A 21,658-nucleotide genomic window follows, 5' to 3' on the forward strand; every position below is an offset into this window, starting at 1 on the left:
ATGGCCACCCATTCCAGTACTCTTGCCTGGAGAATCCCCATGGACAGAGGAGCCTGATGGGCTACAGTCCACGGGGTTGCAAAGAGTAGGACATGACTGAGCGATTAAGCACAGCGCAGCTACTGCCCTTGGGCTTCTCAGGGGGATAAGTGGTAAAGAACCCGCCTGCCAGTGCAGAAGACACAGGAGACGCGTGTCCAGTCCCCGGGTCGGACAGATCCCCTTGAAGAGGAAATGGCAGCCCTCCCCAGTATTCTTGCCTGCAAAAGCCCACGGACAGAGCAGCCTGGCGGGCCACAATCCTGGGGTCACAGTGAAACACGACTTAGCGACTAGGCACGTACACACACAGCGCTTCCCGTAAGCTTTTACTAATCAGCGGACTTATAGGAAAGTCATCTCGTTTACTGTTACTGGCATGGTTGTAAGTTCCTTCTTGAGTTATTGTTTTCAAACCAAATATTTAACAGTTGTACATTTGTACAAATCAGAAAATTGGGTATGCTGAAAAGTGATTTTTTTTTTTTTGGCTTAGATACATATAGTTTTGGGTTTAGGAGTTTGTTTTCTGGCAAGGTCTAAGGAACTGATTAAGCAGAATTTTATTCTAATAGAAATATTTGAGCTTTTTCAAGTACATTCATTTTTCACACATCTTAACTCTTTTTATATTTTTACACTCTGCAATAGATTTTTAATTGAAGATCATTTTCTATCATGAACTGCCAAATTGTGATACTTAGACCTTAGTGAATTATGAATTTTAGTTACTGTTAAACCAAAACTAAGACGCTTGACTGCTTACTTTGGACCAGTGTAGCCAAGTTTTTTTACTTTTATTTTTTTAAATTTTGGGGCATACATGTTGAGCTATTGAGTTGGGCGAGTTGTTAATTTGCACTAATATTTACTTCTATTAAATTCACCAACATTTTTGCCACTTTTGAAGCCCATTAAGCTATTACAGAAGAATCCAGCCATGCTTCATGGCTGTTTAACTGGTCAACTTTTCTCAGAAAGTCACTCCTTCTTGTTAGAAAATTGCACATGTCTGTGTGTTTTGTTTTCCACTCCTTCATAATATTTTTCTAACAAGATTATATCTTAGGCATCTTTTCAAAGACCTGGTAGCTTTCAGAGCCAGACCAACTTACAAGGTTACACAGTTAAGGCCAATATTTTGTTTTTTTGAGCAGAAGAAAATCCCATCTAGAAAATTCCTAGATAAAGATGTCCTTTAGAGACAAATTTAACAGGGAAATCAATCATTTAATTTCACAGTTTGGAGATTTTGAAAATAAATGTTAAATGTTTTTCTCAAAATATATTTGCAAACATGGTCGTGGACTGACATTTTTACATTGTCTGGAACATTCTGCTGGTTAAGCACTGATGGAATTATTAAAGACGTTTAAAACATTTCATGATTACCTACTTGATCACAATTCTTTATAGAACTGTCTCAGTGGTGTAGATACAGATTACTGTAAGGCTTTCATTGTGCAAACAAATGTCAGCCTTTGAGTTGGAGCCAGCATTCCAGGGCACACACACAAGGTCTTGCATAGGTCCATGGAGATTATTTTCCAGACCCAGTAGCACTTTATTACTGGTTTAAAACAAATTGAAGAAATTTCAGATTCAACCCGTACAGTCTCTTCTCATAATCCTTCAACTGGTCAGTATTCTTCAATGCATTTAATGATAACAAAGCAACAAAAAAGGATAAGAATGATCATTTACTGAGCACTTATTATATCATGTATTGTGAATATTTTGCATGGATTTGGATCCTCACCATTTTGCATTGTTGTTCCCATTTTACAGATAAGGAAACTGAGGTTTAGGTAGGTTAGACACCTCATGTAAGGTAATGTAAATGATTGGTAGAGTTAGGATTTCAATTCTGATTATTCTGATTCCAAGGTCTGGGTCCCTAAGCATGTATTGCTGTGCTTCGACTTTAGCTGTCAGTGTTCCAGAAAAGATTTGATCAGTTAGTTAACATGATGTTCAGTCAGTGAGGCTAATAAAAACCTGCGCCGAGAAAGGCAGAAATTGTATGCTAAAATGTGCGCTCAATAGGGAAACACTCTGGATTAACTAGAAGTTTTAAGAAGAAAAAGGAGTCTTCTTGAAAAAGATGGGAGAGGATTAGAATGTTATGGGAAGACCTCAAACTCCAGGGCAAGAAGAAAAGCGTAAAAACAGCACCAGTGTAAACTGGAGGTTTTGGAGGCAGAGTAGCACAGTGGTCCATGAACTTGTCCTTTGGAACTTGAGAGACTTGAGTTCAGTTGATGGTTATTTCAATTGCTGCTGCATATCCTTCCAGCAAATTATCTTCTTTTATTTTCAGTTGTCTTCATCTCTAAAGTGAAAATAATAATGTTTAACTCATTGTGTTCTTAAAAAGAATAAAATGCGATGACAAAAGTAAAACACTTCCTGGAATGCCTGGCACACAAAAAGTATGTGTATCAGTTATTCTTATTGTTACTTTTCAGTAATTAAGAAACAATATGAGGCAGGAAGGTCACAGGAGAATGGCAGAAGTCCCTGAGTGCTTGTGGGAACCAAAACCTTCTTTTAAAGTTAGGATGTGACCCTGGCTTCAAGACATCATTGGTGATGATCCCGTGGTGTCCACACTGTATGCCACGTCTCTCTAAACCTGGCATACCATCAGTCCAGTGGGGGAGCAGCTCAGGACATCCACAGAGGGAAATTAGTGGTTTAGGGTTCTAGGTGGGTGGGTACAAAAAGAAAAAAGCTCACTTTAGACCAAATGAGCTGGCGGTGCTCAGGAATCTGAGGGTGGGAGCAGACTTTTTCCTTTGTCTGGTGGCCCTGGGTTCTGAGAAGGCTGCCCAGCCCCCGCTCCTTACACACCGTAGTTTTCTGGATCAAGCAGGTTCAAACATTTTAGGGTTATCCTAACTCCAAGAAGTACAGACACCTTTTATATTGTCCTTCATTTGTCTCTGAAGCTGATGGGAAATCATTCAATTAAAACGAGCACTGCAGAATACATAAAACCACAATATGAGTTTAAGAAAATGAAAACAGCACTTCAAAGGCATTCTGAAGCCTAGTTTTATGAAATGAAATTTTGTTTCATTTCCACTGATTTCCTAGGTGAAATTAGGTGACTGTCTGGGTAGCATAATGATGATAATGGTGGGAAGCCATACATACTCAAATGACATACGTAAAGCTTTAATAAAGAATAAGAGAGACTCAGGGGAGTGCATTAAATTGAGTAATAATTTATTATTTAGAGACCTCTACCCATTTACTCATTTGTTTTTGTTTTTTTTTCCTGGAAGATTGACTCTTCCTCTAAGGTGTTCTGTTTTCAGAAGGAGAAAAGTAACCGTGTGTGTGTTCTGCATGCTTGTGTTGCAGTTAGGTGATGGCTTGAGTTTGGTACCCAGAGTAGCCATCCTACCTGCTAACCGTCACGGCTACTGTGAGGGGAACGACAGGGCTGACAGGACTCTGCATGTCCTATAGGAATGCACTGCAATTATTTCCAATCACAATTAACCTGATTAGAATAATGGACAGGAAGTGTCCCTCTGTAGCTAATGCGGTTTGGCATCAGCTGACTGAAATCCTTTGATAATTTCTGCACAGATGGCTGGGCTGAATGCAGCACTTTTTAAATTATTATTTTCATGGTCTCTTGGTAGGCCAAAACCTCGACACCGACAACAGACCTCCCCATTAAGGTGGACGGCGCCAACGTCAACATCACAGCTGCCATTTATGACGAGATCCAACAGGAGATGAAAAGGGCCAAGGTGTCTCAAGCCCTGTTTGCCAAAGTGGCTGCAAATAAAAGTCAGGTGAGTGGATTTTTAAAGAGCAAAAGTGAGGCTGGAATTAGACTGTTCTCCTCCTCCCACCAATAAAAATACATCTGTTCCTATAATAATAATAACAATAATAATCCCTAGGGAACCTGTCACGTTCTTGCCTTTTGCTCTACAGTTTGCTTTTATTCCCATCAGAGTTCACAAGAAAGACTAAGTCAAAACCCAGATTTTTTTTCAAGTTTTTTATTTTCCCCCCCAAAAAGAATCAGCCTTGAGGGATGTCTCTCCCAATTTTGAATACTGCTATATATGCTTTTTTCCCCTTTCTTTTGGATATTTGAGCAAAACTTGGTGTATTCAGAACAGCATCTTCCTGAGAACAAGTTTTAGCCAGGTCTCGTCACCTCTCTTATTCCCACCAGGGGAATGGATGACTTTGTTATAATAACTGCTTTTCAACCCAGCCCCAGAGACACCTTGCAATGTCAGGTGTTTCTTTTATGTAGAGAATACAGTTGTTTTTCCAGGAGAAAACACGCATTGGGGACTTCAGAGTGAGTGTTGAGTTCTTTAACAGAAAAACAGAGAAGCTTATCCAGTACAATTTTGCAGAGTGCTGCGATTGTGGGGAATGGAATGCTCCAGGGAGAAAGTAGACAGATGCTTAGGTTTTTTTATTTCTGAAAGCAGCAACAGTTGAAGGGCTGTACTATCTGTTTCAATTCGTTTAAAGGGACAACTACTGCCCTATCCTAGAATGGGTTATGTTGAGGTGCCTACTTATTTATTTCTGGATTGAACAATTACTCAGATGCAGGGTGGAGGAAACAGAAGTTAAAGCTTAGTTTTGAGAGTCCTTTGATTCAGAGCTTGATTTCCTCTGTGGGCTTGCATGACAAATGCTTTCATCCCTACATATGTAAATGGTAAAATGGTCCATCCTCTCCTGAACAGATCTGCTTTGTGCTGTAGAGAAAGGAAGTTACTGAATATTGTTTTAAGCAAGATGGTTTTTAATGAAAATTACGTTTTTAGAATCATAGTTAAATGCTATATGTATACTAATTACATGGTTTGGGGTATAGAATTTTTTTACCTGTAGTTTTGCAGTCACCTAAATTATTTTTCAGGTGTTAATAAAAAGAGAGCAGTAGAATATTCAGCAATTTCGAAGAGGGTTGAAATATTTGTTTCCCCTATTCAATTTTGATGTCATGATTTTTCCAGATTATTCTTTCTCTCATCAATGAAATCATTGCAATATAGTTGGCTAAGATATCATGTCCAATCATAGTATGAAATACATGAAAAGAAAATACCATAGAGCCTTCTTAAACTGTTAAATGCATAAAATCCCATGTACCACATGGCAAAATATAATGAGAGTTGGAGCTGTTAAACGAATAAAGCTGTTAAATGCATAATGCCACTTGGCAAAACTACTGTGCATTTAATGGTTTTCCACTGTGTAATAAAGGACATATGTGGTAAATGTGCAGTAAGTATAAAACTACACAATTGCTTTTGCAAACCTGCCCCTTAGTCGTGACTTGATGTAAATATCAAAGTTGCACTCAGTCCTCCTTTTATAGCTGCTTTCTAGAAAAACTCAAGGCCATAGTCTAAGAACTTGATTCTGAATGCTTGTCATCTTCCTGTTGACTTGGCACTGTTGCTTCTGAAAATAGTGTTGACTCCAGCCTCCCCAAGTAGTTCAGGTGGCTGATTGAAAACTGTGTTTGCCAGTTGGCACAAATGTAGCTCTCAAAATTTTTATTGCCTGCAGAACTCAGTAGCCCTGTTTCTGTAGAGCTTGGAGTGAAATATAGTTCTAGGACCTGATGTGCTAAAAGGTGAGATTGGGCCTAAATGGAGATAAGATGCTTTGTTTCCTGTTTGTTTTCCATTAGGATGGTGATTTTATTCACATTTATGAATAAGGAACTTTATTTGTAAACAGCTGACAGAGATTTGCAAATCAGGTGTTAAGTGTCTTAAAAATGGCACTGTCAAACAAAATAAACTTAGCTGATAGTTTCAAAGGCAATTTAACATAAGACAGTCACTCTGCTTTGTAAGAACTACCAGCATTTGCTTGATAAAAAGCATCCTTAATGGAATCAATGGCATGATGTTGTACCTTGTACTTGTATTTGGTACATGTCCATAAGGGTTTTGTGGGGGGGGGGGGGCGGGGAGGGGGGGTAGGTGTGGGTGTGTAGTGACTGAGGAAGTAAGGGTACTCCATTCTCTTGGAGGTAAAAATTAGGAGAACCTTGAATAGGAACTCTTGTGAACTGGAGTGGGTTTGAGCCTGGAAGGCCCTGTTCAAACACATACACTAACCCCTCCTCTTCCATTTTACATGTCTTAAAATAGAAAGGAACCCTCCGTTAAATCTCATTCATTCCTTGCTATGAATTGCTGTCATCATAATAAAAATAGTAACCTTACACTGCCTGTGTTAGGCAAGCTTTGAATGAAGGATAGGAAAAGGAGAGGACATTTTTAGAGACAGTGGTGGGGCAGGAGGTTCCTCGAGGGCTGTAAGAGTTTAGAAAACAGGCGTCGTTGGAGCAGGGGTTCAGAAAAGGAACAAGCATTTGCAGTTATGCCTGTGGTCCTATTGGTGAAAACAATGTTACTGGAAAGTGTGTGTCTCCTTGGTGTGTGGGTCACATCAGGCGCATTTGTAGGGTCAAAGACCACCTGTTCCTTTAACTGGGCTCTGGCTGCTTTGTCTTGGCCAGGTCAGCCCATCATCCAGTTCCACTGGGTGCCTCCTGTCTGACCTGTGGCCTTTTCTTCACGTGAGAGAAGCCAAAGAAAGAAAAGCAGGGGGAAAAGTGTGCTTACGTGCATTTCACCTTTTACTTTTGTTTCATTTTCAATCTAGGATCAGCTTTGGGTATTTGTGTGTGTGTGTGTGTGTGTGTGTGTGTGTGTGTGTGTATATGTGGATGTGGGTTCTGAAGACTCTCTTTTCTTTCTGCAGAATATTCAGATTATTGGTCTTCATGGGATGGAATGAACTATGGTCACTGGTTGTTCTCTGTGAACCAGGAGTGGGGGTGCTCAGTAGGAACCATGGTGTAAAGGCATATGGCGTTTCCCTCACAACTTCAGTATGGCCCTACATACAAAGGGCCCCCAGAGAATAAGCACCCAGTGTGCAGTCTTAGTGACTACAGGAGCGCTGTGTTGCCGTCCCTCAGATTGCAGTTCCTCTCCCCAAGCGCAGTCCATCACGTGTGTCCTGGGAAGTGGAAGCCCAGCAGGGCGCAAGCGCAGTGGCCTGTGTGGCCCCCCACCGCGCTGCTCCAGGGACGCCCGTGTGCTTCATCACAGCGCCTTTAGCTGCGTTTCTTTCTGTTGACATCAGCGGCCCCTTTCCCCAGATGCTAACTCACTATTTCTCTCCTCTGCTGCCTGCTTCTCTTTTTTATATTGCTTTCAGTATTCGACTCATGGAATGCTGAGGTTGATTTCAGGTTGGTTTTATTTTGAAAGGAGAGTGATGCTTTATTATTTGTACATCCAAAGAGCCAACTCTACATATGTCTTTTCCTATTAGGTTTGGGTGGAAATAGAGTAGGTAGATGAATGGGAATGGACTTATTCCTGTTCTACTTTGCCTTTATTAAACAAATAAAACAAATGAATAAAAACGTTAGAAGGGCACTAGGTTTGCTTTCTTTTTTTCTTTTCTCTCTCTCTCTCTTTTTTTTTATCTTTGGCGGGACAGGAGGGTCTTGCTTGCTATTATTAGGAAGTTAGAGAGAAGCTGAAACACTGCAAAAAAGGGACATAGACAACCTGGTTGTAAAGCTCAGTTGGTGGAAATGAAAGGGCCAACCCCAGAGTCTGCTGATATAAAAGAGGGAGTGACCTGGGGTTAAGCCCGGGGTGGGGGGGTGAAGGGGGAGGAGGGTTGGGGGGGTGGGGGGAGGGTTCGGTGGGAGGGGGCTTTGAAGGAATGACATTGTAAGATGTCCTCATCATCGCCACCAGGATTTAAAAACCCCTGCCAGTTTTTTAAACTGCTTTTTAAGAAACAGTTTTTTAAAACTGTTTAAACAGTGTTTTTAAAAAACCTGCCAGTCCTCAAGTTCTTCCTGACCCACACACCTTCCAGGCCCACAAGCTGCAGGAGCTACTGCTGGGATCAGGAATGAAGGAGTCCTCACTTCTACTGCAGAAGAGGGAGGGAGACACAACTGTGACCCCACCACAGTGGGGAAAAAGAGTTTCTGGCCTTCGGTATACAATTCTGAAATAATTTCCTCCATAGAAGCTGTGTTCTTCATGGTGACTGAGTTTCAATATGTTGTATACTTTATGTACGCTATGATTAAATAGATTTTGTATACTGATTGACCTTTATTCCTTATCATTGTTTCACCAGGAAGCAAGATATATATATATATTCATATTCATATTCCATGTTCTTACTTACTGACTTAACAAATTGTAATCCTAAGTAGAAGGCTTCTTAAACTTTAGATGTAGATTATAAACTCAAATTTTATGAACATTTTTTATTGTAAAAGAGTTCCTTATATATTATCTAGTTTGACTAAGAAGTTAAATGATTTAAAATATATAGGTCTCCATAGCAAATCCTTTTAAAGGTAAAAATAAAGACAGAAAAGTGTACATGAAGAAAAATAATTGGTATATCATTTGGTTGCTTTCCTTCCTTTTACTGCTCTTTGCTATTGGAGTTTATATCACATTCAGTGTAGTGCTAACGTGTTTTCTTCATTCAGTCATGGGTTGCCATATTAATTTTTGCTTTTATATGTCTCTTTTTAAAAATGTCCCAGGCACAAGTTAGTTGTACTTATTTCCTTTTTAAAGAAATAACTCCTGTTTTATGATTACTTGAGTAATAACATCCTCATCTTATTTTTATTCTTTAATTCAAAGGCATTTCTTTTCTTCTTTAATGCTATTTATTTTGAATAGATAGCATATGTTCATTATATAAGCTTCAAAAGGGACAAAAGAGTATACAGTGAATAGTCTTCCTCCATCCCTCACCCCTTAGCCATCCTTAGAGGCAGCCACTGCCAACATTTCTCTTCTATCTTTGGAAATACAAGTTGATAGGCTTTCTTTGTCCCTATGCACAAATGACTAGCATACTTTACACATGATTTTTTCTTTACAAATCCTAAAGATCTTTCCATATCAGCACACTTAGTTCTCTTATTCTCTTAAGTTGCTATGTCATATTGGATTGGATTGGATGCACCATAATTTGACTCTCTTCCCTTCATGGGTATGCAGATCATTTCTAGGCCTACTGTATTGAAAATAATGATAGGATTTACATTCCAGTGATGTCCTTGCCAGTGATGCTTGAGGGTCCCTGCCTCTATACCTTCACCTAAGATATTTTGAATGACTCAGCTGACTACAGTTTTGGCCAATATGAAATGTTTATAATAAACAAAAGCAAAATAAAACCCTGAACAACTGGAAATTCCCACATCTCCCTCTTCCACCAGGTGGGCTCTGCATATGACTCCACATATGACCCCCAGCTAGCGGGCCAGCCCCTTGTACCTGCTGTAGCGTCTGGGGTCAGAGCTGCATGCTGGCTTACTGTGCTCCCCCCAGGCCCACCTCCGGGCTGGGGTCTGCAGGCTCTGTGATTGCTGCAAAGGCCCATCGAGATGAGGGCCGTGTGCCCTTGTGGGTCATCAGGTGGTAAGGAGAGACTGCATGCCCCCGGAATGTCACCTGCAATGCCCCGTCCTCATTTTAACAAATAAAATGAAGAAAATATAAAGGCAAAATATGAATCACCCATAATTCCACAATCCAGAGGTAGTTGCTATTAACCTTTTTGTCTTCTGATGTGTAAGTACATGTTTGCACCTGCGTGTTTATGTCCTAGTTGGGATTATACTGTAATAAGACAGTTATAAATTGTAAATTTTTAAACCACCTTTTCTCATGGGAGAGTATGTTTATGAATTGTAAAGTATCTTCAGTCTCATTATTTAGTTTCTCAGCCTTTAGAAAATATTACACAAGGATCAGTTTTGCCAGTTTGCCCTGGAAGTGGTTTGCCAGTTACCTTATTTATTAGGTCCCCTTATGGAGATGGCTTTATTGGGACTAGGATTGCTCAGGCTATTGGGGCTTCCCTGGTGGCTCAGTTGGTAAAGAATCTGCCTACAATGCAGGAGACCTGGTTCAATCCCTGGCTCAGAAAGTTCCCCTGAAGAAGGAAATGGCAACCCACTCCAGTATTCTTGCCTGGAGAATCCCATGGACAGAGGAACCTGATGGGCTACAGTCCATGGGGTCACAAGAGTCAGACATGACTTAGCAACTAAACCACCACATTGGAAGTAAATGTTTGACTGCCCTGATCTCTGGTATAAAGAGTGACAGGAAAAACTGGCCGTATGATGCCACGTGTAGAATGAGGTGGTGGTCTCATCTCACTCCCAGTGCTTCTGCTTCTGCCGTCTTGTCTTCAGTGTATAAGGCAGACTAAATGGAGGTGTGTGGCCTTGCCTGCCCCTTCCTGATGGGCACGTTTCTTTCGAACACATTTTGACAGCCTATCAAAAAGCAGCTTCTGTTCTTGTCAAATGGGGCACGTATACTACAATGCCAGTGCCGTCCACCAAACTTACATGAAACAAATCAACATATTTACACTACAACTGCCATTTGAAAAAAATTATTACAGCGAGGAGTGAAGAAATTAGGCTCCTCAATATTCTCAGATGCCAAATTAAGCGGACAGTGAGTAAGTACAGTGATGCCCAAGCATCAAGTTAAACCCTTCACTTTCTTCCTTTTTCTCTCAGCATAATTCAAAGGAATAGATTCTTTTGAGAAATGATCAGCAGAAATTCCCTCAAGATCTCAATTCTTACATCATCCCTATAGTGAGGAATTGGGTTCTTCACAATTGATTATGTTTATGTTTCATGCCCTAAATCTAGCCTTTATGGGAACCCTTAATTAGATATCAGTGAAGGTTAATACGTAGAGTTCATATGCAGTTCATAAAGTGTCAGGTACCTTTACCCATTGCTAAAATTTCTGTGCTTGGTTTAAGCACATCTCAACTTATCGCAGAAACCTTTGAGTTGCATTCTTTTGCCTGTTCACGACACAACACTTTTAGAAACTTGCATATGACTTTGAAGCAAAGCAGGTTGACATATTAAAAGCCGTCTTTCTAAACTCTCCCAGGCTTCTTTTGGAGATGATATTGAATTAAACCATGGTTTTTACAGTTGGAGAATTTTGGTGCTGTGACTCGTCCCTACTGTTTTGTCATAGGGACCATTTAATCATCTTGCTTTCACAGGCCAAAGGCTCGGATTAGACACATTAGGTCTTAGGTACAGTCCAAGGAGGCACACCCTTTCAGAGTCACATTCCTTAATTTTTGCACATTAGTTGCTTGCATGCCTCACTTTAATCCCAGTCCTAATCTTTCAAACAAGTTTTATTCCTGGTTTTCTGTTGTGTCTGTTTCCCCCCACCCACACACTTATGAGTTCTTGAGGCAGTGTTCATAATATTAATATATAGTACCTTGTATATAAAAATATATATTAATATATATACCTTGTATCACATATATATGTGTGTGTATATATACCTTGTATCATATATATTTGTGTGTGTTTGTCTATATATATATATACCTTGTATTATAAGTATATATGGTATGTATCATAGGTATATTATGGTGTGTGTATATATATATATTATAATATATATATCTTATATCATAGGTATCTTGGAATTTGAATCTGAAGTCGGGGAGTAGAAATATTTAGGTTGTTTTCTTCCCGATAGTTTAGTCTAGTACATTTAACTGTTAATATGTTTGTAATATTTAAGTGGAGAAGACTCCAGATTCATTCTTCTTTTTGACAGATATAGATGGTTTTTTTTTTTTTAGATGCATGTTCCCATGTATGTGTTTAAGTATGTGTGTACATACTTGTATAAAGTCATCCCAAATCTCTATACTATTATATAGCTATGCATAGCCCATATTTCCATGGTAAGGAAGGCAACAAGATTTTATTAAATCCCTGCTTAACTTGAGCCCTTTATAACAGAGGTTAAGGAGTTGTTCTGAAATAAAATTTTCATTACTCTCAATTACAGATTCAGTCTTTACAAACACATCCATAGAAATGTGAGACGCATGCCCAGAGACAGCTGAAAATTAGTCCCCGTGAAAATACAGTTTAGAACTTAGTGTACAATTTTGAGAAATAAAAAAAGAAGCAGATCATTTTTACTTATTACATTCAAGGTATAAAATGATTAACCTTGAACTGTAACCAAATGCTCAGCACAAATCTTTTCTCAGGTTTAGATGACCTCCTCGTCAGGGATTCATTGAAGCCCTTGATAAGTCTCCCTTGCAGTTTAGCCTTTTATCCATTTCAGTTTTCTTGATTAGGTTATCTTGAATCATTAGGGGGTTTATTTATTTTAATAGACACTTATTGGATTCATGAAAAGAGAATTCAGTGACTAAGAAACAAGAGCTGAATATTATCTGGCTCATTTCACACTTGAGAAGAGTCTCAACCAGCTGAAGAGAAATTCTTTCACAGTTACAAAAGTTTGTTTGGGGACTTTTTGTGCTTCCATTTAGAAAGCGAACTGTCTGTGGTTAATAATATGAATTTTCTTTTGAGACGCTCAGAAAATGTTTCCTTTTGGTTACATATGCTGACATTTTCTGTATTGAAGATGTGGGTGAGTAAATGGCCTTTTACATGTCTGTTGCAAGAAGCCTTGAGTCATTCTCCTGAAGAGAGCTGTTCATTTGTCAACTTATTCATTCACTGGAGTTCCTAGATGGGCAAAGAGGGTGGGGGCTTCTTACTATTTGTAGATGGAGTTCACTCGTCAGCTCTGTGCTAGGTTCCTCAGGGCAAAGGGTAACGACTGACAAGACCTTGGTCTTCAAAGCAAGTACAACCTTACTTAAGAAGAACAAATTTATTTACTGTATCTCTTTGGAGATCAAACCAGTCTGTGGACTTGCATTTGTTTCTTAGCAAGTCCTGGTTTGTATTTGCTCAGAAATGCTGTAAAAACTAGGAAATGTGTCACCAACACAGAATTTTTTTTTTTTTTTTAAGGAAAAAAAATAGAAGTTGGAGTGATTACCTGTGTCCTGGGGTAGGAAAACAAGTAACTTAGTACACAATGAAATTTCAGTACCATGGACAGGAACCCCATTCTTCCCATCTCCTTCCCCTCCCCCATCACTTCAACCTAAGGCATGGAGCTAAGATTAAAACCCATATCTGATGGGCTCCAAATTCAGACACTAGGCTGTATTATTGTTTTCTGAAAGACCTCCCTGGTCATTTGAATATTCTCTGCATTTGGTGTGTAGTGTGCAAAGTATGTCACATTTATTGTATATTTGAAATTTTTTTAAACCTTTCTTTTTTTATAAGAGTAATAGATATTGTTCTTCCTCATTGATTTTCAATGTGAGAGAGCTTTAAATATTCTCATTTGGGCAACAACAACAGCAAACACACACACGTGTGCACCCACACACAAATGATTAAAATAATGAGAGTGAAGTGATCTGGTTTGGTGTTTAGGATACATGTCATTTTTTAAAGAACAAAAACTGGAGGATAAAGCCTATGCAGTGTGTAATTTACCACTTGCAGGCCATTGTAGGACCTGATTAATACCCAGCAACATGATTTTACTATGAAAAAGAAAAGATATCTAGGCTAGGGTAAGTGGAGTTCTTAACTTTATCACAGTCTTTTCTCCAAGGACTTCTTGTTAAAAAAGAAGAGAGGAAGGAAGGAATGGAGGAAGGAAATTAAAAGTGGAAAGAATATTCTGTATATATGTGTTAGAATATGATACTTATCTTTGTCTTTCTGACTCACTTCACTCTATATAATAGGGTCTAGGAAAATGGTACTGAAGAATTTATTTACAAGGCAGCAGTGGAGAAACAGATATAGAGAATAGACTTATGGACATGGGGAGAGGGGAGGAGGGGGTGGGATGTATGGAAAGAGTAACATGGAAACTTACATTGCCATGTATGAAGTAGATAGCCAGTGGGAATTTGCTGTATGTCTCAGGAAACTCAAACAGGGGCTCTGTACCAACCTAGAGGGGTGGGATGGGGAGGGAGATGGGAGGAAGGTTCAAAAGGGAGGCGATCTATGTATACCCATACATGTCAAACCATGTTGAGGTTTGACAGAAAACAGCAAAATTCTGTAAAGCAACTATCCTTCAATAAAAAAATAAAAAGAAAAAAAATGTAAAGAAGAAATCAAAGAATCCTTTGTCATATCAGTTAAAAAGCCTTCAGTGACTCCCATGGCCCATATTATTAAGATGAAATTTCTTTGCACGTTATTCTTTATAATCTGCTGCCCACCTCCTTTTCTAGACTGTGCTTTGGCTGCGCAGGGTTGCTTCTGATTACCAAATGTGTTACTTCTATAAGCCCCTGCATTTGCTGATACTGCTTTCTCTGCTTAGAATGTGATTCCAGGCACTTACTCTCCCCACGTGGTGAAACTCATCTCTATCTTTTAAGACCCACATTATGAATCCTGTTTTCTGTAATGACATTTTCCTTGACTTTCATGGTCAGAATCATATACTTTCCTGTTGGTGATCTCAACTAACCTTTTAAGTAAACAGTAACAATGAAAATTAAATGAATGACAACTTCTCGTAGAGGGGATAGAGAACTGAGTAAAGCTTTTCAGCAAAGGGAGTAGCATGAGCAAAAGCATGATGGGCATGTATCAAGCCTGTTCAGGAATTGTGAGTAATTCACAGTGGCCAGAGCACAAGGCCCATGGGAGAACTGATGGGAGGCGAGACCACGAGGGAAGAATAGGAGCAAATCGTGGTTCTTATTGTTGCTGCTTCTAATGTTCCTGAAATGTGAACTAGCTGTGTCTCGTTTAAGTAAATCCTCAGTAAAACCATCCGTTTACTAAAGGATAAACGGTGGGGCTGTTATTCATCTTTCAAAAAGGAATAGTAATACATTTCTTCAAGTAGTAAGGATTCCTGATACATTTACAACTTTATTTGCTTTGTAAATTTAGATTGACATACAACTTTTTAGGAACATGTGGATTGTAAGTAAACTATCTCTTGACTGGTGTGAGTGTCACCTCACCTGCATGGTTGGGAAAAGGTGGTGTCAGAGTTGTTTTCTCTACTGAGGGAAATATATTTGTTTAAGAGGCTGATGAAATGATTAAAATGAAATGTTAATAAGTATTATTTGCTTATGGCCTGAATGCTTGGGAACTCTTTAACCATTGATCAAAAGGATGTAGCCTTTGAACTTATATGCTTTCTTTGGGTTCAGAGTTTGAAGGTAAAAGTGTTTAAATTGTAAATTTTTTGGCATCATTACACTTAAGTTCCATGTATATTTTCCTATGTAGGTTCCAGGTATTCTCTATATTTTTTCAAACTTCTTTTTTTGAACATGTTTTAGACTCACAGAGACTTTGCAAAATGTTACAGTTTCCATGTATTTCTCACCTAGGTTCCCCTAATGTACACTGTATTACCATAGTGCAGTTATCAAAACTAGGAAACTATGAGTGTTTTAATACTACCAACTAAAAACTTTATTCTAATTTCACTATTTTTAAATTAATATTATACTAAATATTAATAGTATTTCCACTAATTACCTTTTTGGTGCCAGGACCCCAATCAGGAACCACACTGCATTTAGTTATTATCCTTAGCTATCTGCAGTTTGTGACCATTCCTCAGTCTTGTCTTTCCTTTTTTTTTTTTAATGACCTTGTCACTCTAAAGAGTAGTGATTGGTTATTTTGTTGAAAGCAGTCTCTCAGTTAGGGTTTGCCATGATTTGACTGAGACTATGCATTTTGGGCAAGTCTACCTCAGATACTATGTTGAGTCCTTTGCAGTGAATCATATCACAGAGTTCTCAGTGTGAATATGTCATCACTGGTGATGTTGACCTTGATCACTTGACCAGGGTGGTTTTTATCCTTTGTACTTTGACCTGGTGGCTAATCATTGTCTGTTGTTTCTGACAAATAACCAGGAAACAGATCACAGAGTGTGGAGCTGGAAGGGAACTTAAAGATCATCTTTTGTAAACTCCTTCTTTTATAGTTAAGCTTCCAGAAGATCTAAGACCTTATCCAGAGGTTACCCAGTAATTTATTGTCATAGCAGGAACCTAGCAGTTCAGTCTCCAAACTGAATATTCTATGCTTCCTAGCTGTGCTCAGGTACATGTAATTCAGTCTCAGTTTTCCCATACTAAAAAAGCTAAACTGACTTTATGAATATTCAGCCAACCTTTGATCAATGCTTATTTCCAGGCTAAAAGAGAAATTACAGCTAGGTATATATTCCACAGTTCTGGTACCTGCTCACAAGGCTGGTCAAGGCTGGAAATCAGATGAACTTCTGCATCAGCATCTATAAAATGAAAATAATTCTCCTGGAATGCTCTACATAACACACAGGGAGCAACAACAAAAAACCTACTTGAGATTTTTAACAGAAAAAGGAGATTTGTTTATTAATAATTCATGAGTTCCCATTGAACATGCACGACAGAAACAGTGCTATTCAATAGAGAATACTGTCATCTGTCACTGTTTTATTTGACATTTACACTTTTTTTTTTTTTTTTTTGCCTGATACTGCAAAACTTTCTTGGATGGCATGCAAAAATTATATAAATGAAAAAAATCCCAATGTGGGACTCTTTTATCTCTTCTGTGGTGGGTTCACTCACAATACATACGTGTGTATGCAGGCAACAGCGTGGCCCTTTCTGGCAAATTCATTAGCCACCAAACAAAGTAATAACAGGCCCTTTTGAGAAAACAGAGATAAGCTTCCCACATGGGCGGGTGGAGGGATCATGTGAATCGAAAGATGGAGGGTGAGATGGGAAGTGAGGTGGAAGAATAGATTTCCGGAAGATAAGCACACAAATCCGTGGAGTGAGCAAGTGAGTCAGAGTGAGGAGAAAGCGAATCATGGCTGCCGTGAAGAAAACTGACAAAAATACACTGCCATTTCAGACGCAGGATAAATATTTATAGACGGCATCGCAGGAGCTCCTCTGGTAGGGAATTTCGGCATTTAGTAGATGAGCAAGTGAGGGACTCCTTGTGGTTTTGTGTTACTGTAAGGCTCTTGACAGTGTTTCTGCTCTGTAGGTTAGTTATTATTTATAAAAATCACAGAACCAGCTGATACATTCATAAGCTAATTATTGAAGCAGCTGGGTACACATGGTGCAATATGTCCGAGGCTGTGAAGTATCACAGATTTCTTGGGGCCTGCTGTGGTGGGGGTGCGCTGTGGAAGGCTCCATCCCTTAATCTGATCAGCCAAGCAAACACTTTGTGGGGAAACTAGATTAATAACCCTCTAAATACCATGAATGTGCTTCATCTTCAAAACTGGGTTCCCTTAAACATGCTATTAGCTCAGCTCCATCAGGGATTTGAGGAAGTTCTCTGGTGCCCTAAGAACAGGGTCTTGTTGGCTACCTCCCTGTGCCAGAAATTAATTTGGTTTGCTTATGTCTGCACACATGATCACACTTGTGTCTAATCCACTCCCTAATAGCTTCAAGGTCAGGACCTTGCTTGTCAGTGGGCAAATTGAGCACTACACTTCTTAAAGACTGATGGCAGACAGCGGCCAGTCCGTAACGAGGCCTGTAGTTTGTTCTAAGTGATTGTAATGAGTGCAGATTATAACAGCGCATATAAATCAAATGCCGCAATGAATGTTGTGCGAGACATTCCGAGTATGTAAGTGGAGATACCACTCAGCTGTCACCTGTCTCCTTTCAAGCTGTGGCTTCCCACAATGCAGTTCACTCCTCATGCAGAACAGCAGGTGCTGTCCTCCTTAAGGTCTGGATATCTCAGAACTCCATCTTTTAACAGATGCAGATTTTTGTTTTTATTTTCTGTTCAGCGATTGGTCTCCATGCTGTAGCCTCCCCTGGGAGATGTTAAACATACCTGTTTGAAACATTTGAAAGAGTTCAGTTGGAGACTTATTCAGATCTGTGAAAAGACAGAGAAATAGGAGCTTTTTTTTTTTTCCACAGATGGTTTATATTCCATTTCAAGAATTTTTTGCTTTGTACAAAGAAACCCTTGAGGAAACACTTTGGGACTAGGAGTGTTTTTAAAAAATATAATTTACTTTTTGATAGGGATAAAAAATTGAATCATCTTCAATTTTCATATATGTTACACCTTGAAAATCAACCATTACCTGCCTCTCAACTGAACTGGCAAAAAAAAAAAAATCTTTGAAAATACTTGGAAGCACATTTCCAAGCAAATGATTAGATATCTTGTTTTCATTCTTCCTAGCCCTCTAACTCTCCCCAGCTCCCAGTTTATTGCAAGAAAAGATCAGGTCTGCGCAAATGTGGCCTCTCACTTGTAAAAACAAGGCAGTGTTGTGTTACAGATTAGTTTATAAATCCCCAGTGGCTTCACAGTTCAGTGCCTACAGCTGCTGCAGATGGGTCTGGGTTTTTGTCTCTCCGCAGTGCTGCAGCCGGCAGTTGAAGGAGAAAATGGAATGATCAGGTTATTAACATGGAGGCCGCGAGGAAGAGGCGGCACAATGAGAACAGCTGGCCTTGCTGTCTTGGCTGACGCAGCGGAGATAATCAAATCTTGCCTTTTTTTGGGTAAAGGCAGAAGACACAGTGGAGAGTTAGACAAACAACAGCTTATGATATTATGAGGGGTTTTTGTAATGCGTGTCAGGCACTTTCATTGGTTTACAAGTTATGAGATAGAATTTGTGGAGGTTTCGAGATTTCTTACAAAGTCATGTGTGTTTACTTATGCACCTTTTTAGAAAAAGTCTTATTCTTGCAGGAGGCGTGATATGGGACAGTCTTTGTGTTTAAAATGAGCGACGTAGATTGGAAATGATGGGTTAGAAAGCTACTGGGTAAAATATTTTGACATGAGTCAGTGAGCGATGTTGACAGCATCCTCTGTATTATTTTCATATAATCCATCATTATTTGCATTACATTTTCTTTCTCGTGCAGTTGCGAGCAAGAGAACATCCGGATGCCAGAGTTGGGAGGCAGACATTTGCAGGTGTGACCAGTCCTGTTGCTTACCTTCCTGCAGGTGTGGTTGAGGCAGGAAGGTTATGGTTATAAGGGCATGGAGCCCAAGGCATTCAGAGGTTGAGCAGATATACACTTTTCTCATTCTAGCAAAGGGTGTTACGGAGGAGTTATTGATCTTTGTGAGACTGTTTCTTCCCTAGAGAGGAAATATTTATATTTCTATTCATACCTAGGTATTTCCTCTTCAGAATTTGCCATTTGGTAATACATATTTGTTCATTTTCATTTTTTTTTTTCTTGGAATGGAGTACTATCCAACTGGGTGGGTAATTTTAAAATTTGTAACTGACCAACATGAATGACTCTTCCTGAGAATTGGAGAGCTACACGTGTCCTTGAGTTTCTTTTACAAAGGGGACTGTAAATTAATTGAGAGTGTATTCAGTAGGAAGGGGGATGAGGTAATTAGCAAGACTGAAGATTCTCAGGTGTTGGTGTCACCATAGGTGTGACCATTAGTTGGTTTTGGGAGTTGCCAGGCTGTTCGAGCGCCTCCCCAGTTTGGTGGGAGCACTTCTGTTGTGAAAACACGATAAGCCGGCGGTGCTTGACCACACTCAAGCCCCCTCTGCGGCTGTGCGCTCTTCAGGTTCATTCAGTGGCCTTCTCTGTTTCCAGGGCTGGCTGTGTGAACTGCTCCGCTGGAAGGAGAACCCCAGCCCAGAAAACCGCACCCTCTGGGAGAACCTCTGTACCATCCGCCGTTTCTTGAACCTTCCCCAGCATGAGAGGGATGTGATTTATGAAGAGGAATCAAGGCACCACCACAGCGAGCGCATGCAGCACGTTGTTCAGCTGCCCCCGGAGCCGGTGCAGGTGGGCGTCCCCTTCCCCCCAAGCCTGGACAGGGCTCCCGGCGCCCGCAGCTGCGGACGGCCAGAGGGGCAGACCGTGTCACCTGCCCTGGGAAGGCGTCTCATGCCATGTCCCCCAAGCAGGGAGCCCTGTTCTCACAGTGGGCATAGTGCATGTGTGTGCAAGTGCACACGTGTTCTGTCACACACACACACACACACACACACCTGTGACTGAGAAGTCAAATCCAAAGGCACCTACTGTGACTCAGACAGTAAGGGATCTGCCTGCAATGCCGGAGACCCAAGCTGGATCCCAGGTTGGGAAGATCCCCTGGAGAATGGCATGGCTACCTATTCCAGTATTCATGCCTGGAGAATTCCATGGACAGAGGAGCCTTGTGGGCTACATTCCATGGGGTCACAAAGAGTTGGACATGACTGATCGACTAACGGTTCACACTTCCTGAGAGTAGTTTATTGATACTTGTGGGGTTGTGAAGCCAGAGCATTTGTGGAGAATTAAATCTCCCAATTAGAAATCATAGTTTCCATTAGTGCACTTTCTAAAGAAAAAAACTCTGAAATAGACAATGAATTGATCCAAAATTCCTCAAGGAATGTTGCATTAGGCTGAGAGAAATATCCACATGAGCTAGGGAATACCACTGAACTCAGCTGAACCTAAGAGAGAAGTTGTGATAGATTTTTAGCATTTTTAGGAGAGTTCCTGCTATCTTTGGTTTCTTCTCTTTTAGAAATCTACCTTCATTGAGTTGGCATGTGTTTTTTTTGCTTAGATTTTAGTCTCATTGAGGTAAATTATGTTCTTTCTGAGAGTCACAGAGTTTAACTGATGACCCTTGCTATTATCTAAACTCAGTTACTTTGGGGAAGGAATGTCAGTGAGGGTTTCTATGGTTTCTCCCCTTTGAGTTGTGCCACAGAATGATTTGGTAGGCTGTGAGATTTGTCCTCCTGCTCAATGCCATCAATCCCAACTGCCGTGAAAGAGGATCGCCTGCATCTCCTTGTGTGTAGCAAGATGGGGACAGTTGAGGCAGGTGTGCACATGTGTGTGAGGGACGGAAGATGAGGGTGAAGGAAGGGTGGGGTGTGGTGTCTTGATCAGATAGCATATGAGAGGTGATGAAGGACGCGGTCCTGAAATGCTCTGCCTGAGGCTTCCTGTCTCCTTGCCCCTTGCTCCACCGTCACATGCCCGGGGAAGAAGCCAGAAGCCACTGGAGCCATCATGTCACTTGTCATCCAAATACTGACATCTCCGTCAATGCTCTTGCTCTCTCATTGGCCAGTTTCCAAAGTCACAGAGTGAGTTGCCCAGATCATTAGACTCGTGAGGTCACAAAGCTACAAGCACCTGCAGGAACCTCTTCTCATATTCCCAGTACCTTCAGAGAAGGGTGGTCACAAGGGGTACCTGGTTAATAAGTGGCAGAGCCGGCTCTCGTGGCTCTGGACGAGTGTGTGGGTGACCCATTCCCCGGAGATGAGCCCCAAGTCTTACCTTTCAGGAGCAGCCTCTCCCTTCCCTCCACTGTCCTTTCCTGCTGGGGCCTTGTCCAAACACCAGGGCACCTCCCTGGAGATAATTATTTCAGCTTGCTGAGTCACATGAAGCAGTGGTTTGTAGATTTTGAGATTCAGTTGAAATTAAAAAGGGGCCCATTATAATTACCAACCTTTTATTTTAGAAAATAAATTTTTTCAAAAAATTCAAGGGACACTCCTATTCATTATTCATATATTTACACAACAAATACTCATTAAATAATAAATAATGAAAAGGATAGCCTCAGGCAAAAGATCTTACA

General features: G+C 40.2%; 1 protein-coding gene across 4 annotated transcripts in view; it reads left to right on the top strand.

Moving 5' to 3' along the window:
• Positions 1 to 21,658, top strand: part of SATB2 (SATB homeobox 2) — a 212,439-nt gene that overhangs the window by 158,593 nt on the left and 32,188 nt on the right. For all 4 annotated transcript variants that reach the window (XM_043910475.1, XM_043910474.1, XM_043910473.1 and 1 more), the window contains 2 exons: positions 3,696 to 3,851; positions 19,648 to 19,845. In XM_043910475.1, coding sequence (XP_043766410.1) covers positions 3,696 to 3,851; positions 19,648 to 19,845 — 354 coding nt within the window. The remainder of the gene's footprint in view (positions 1 to 3,695; positions 3,852 to 19,647; positions 19,846 to 21,658) is intronic.

The sequence above is a fragment of the Cervus elaphus genome, chromosome 8 (assembly GCF_910594005.1).
Source record: "Cervus elaphus chromosome 8, mCerEla1.1, whole genome shotgun sequence".
In the NCBI taxonomy this organism is placed as follows: domain Eukaryota; kingdom Metazoa; phylum Chordata; class Mammalia; order Artiodactyla; family Cervidae; genus Cervus; species Cervus elaphus.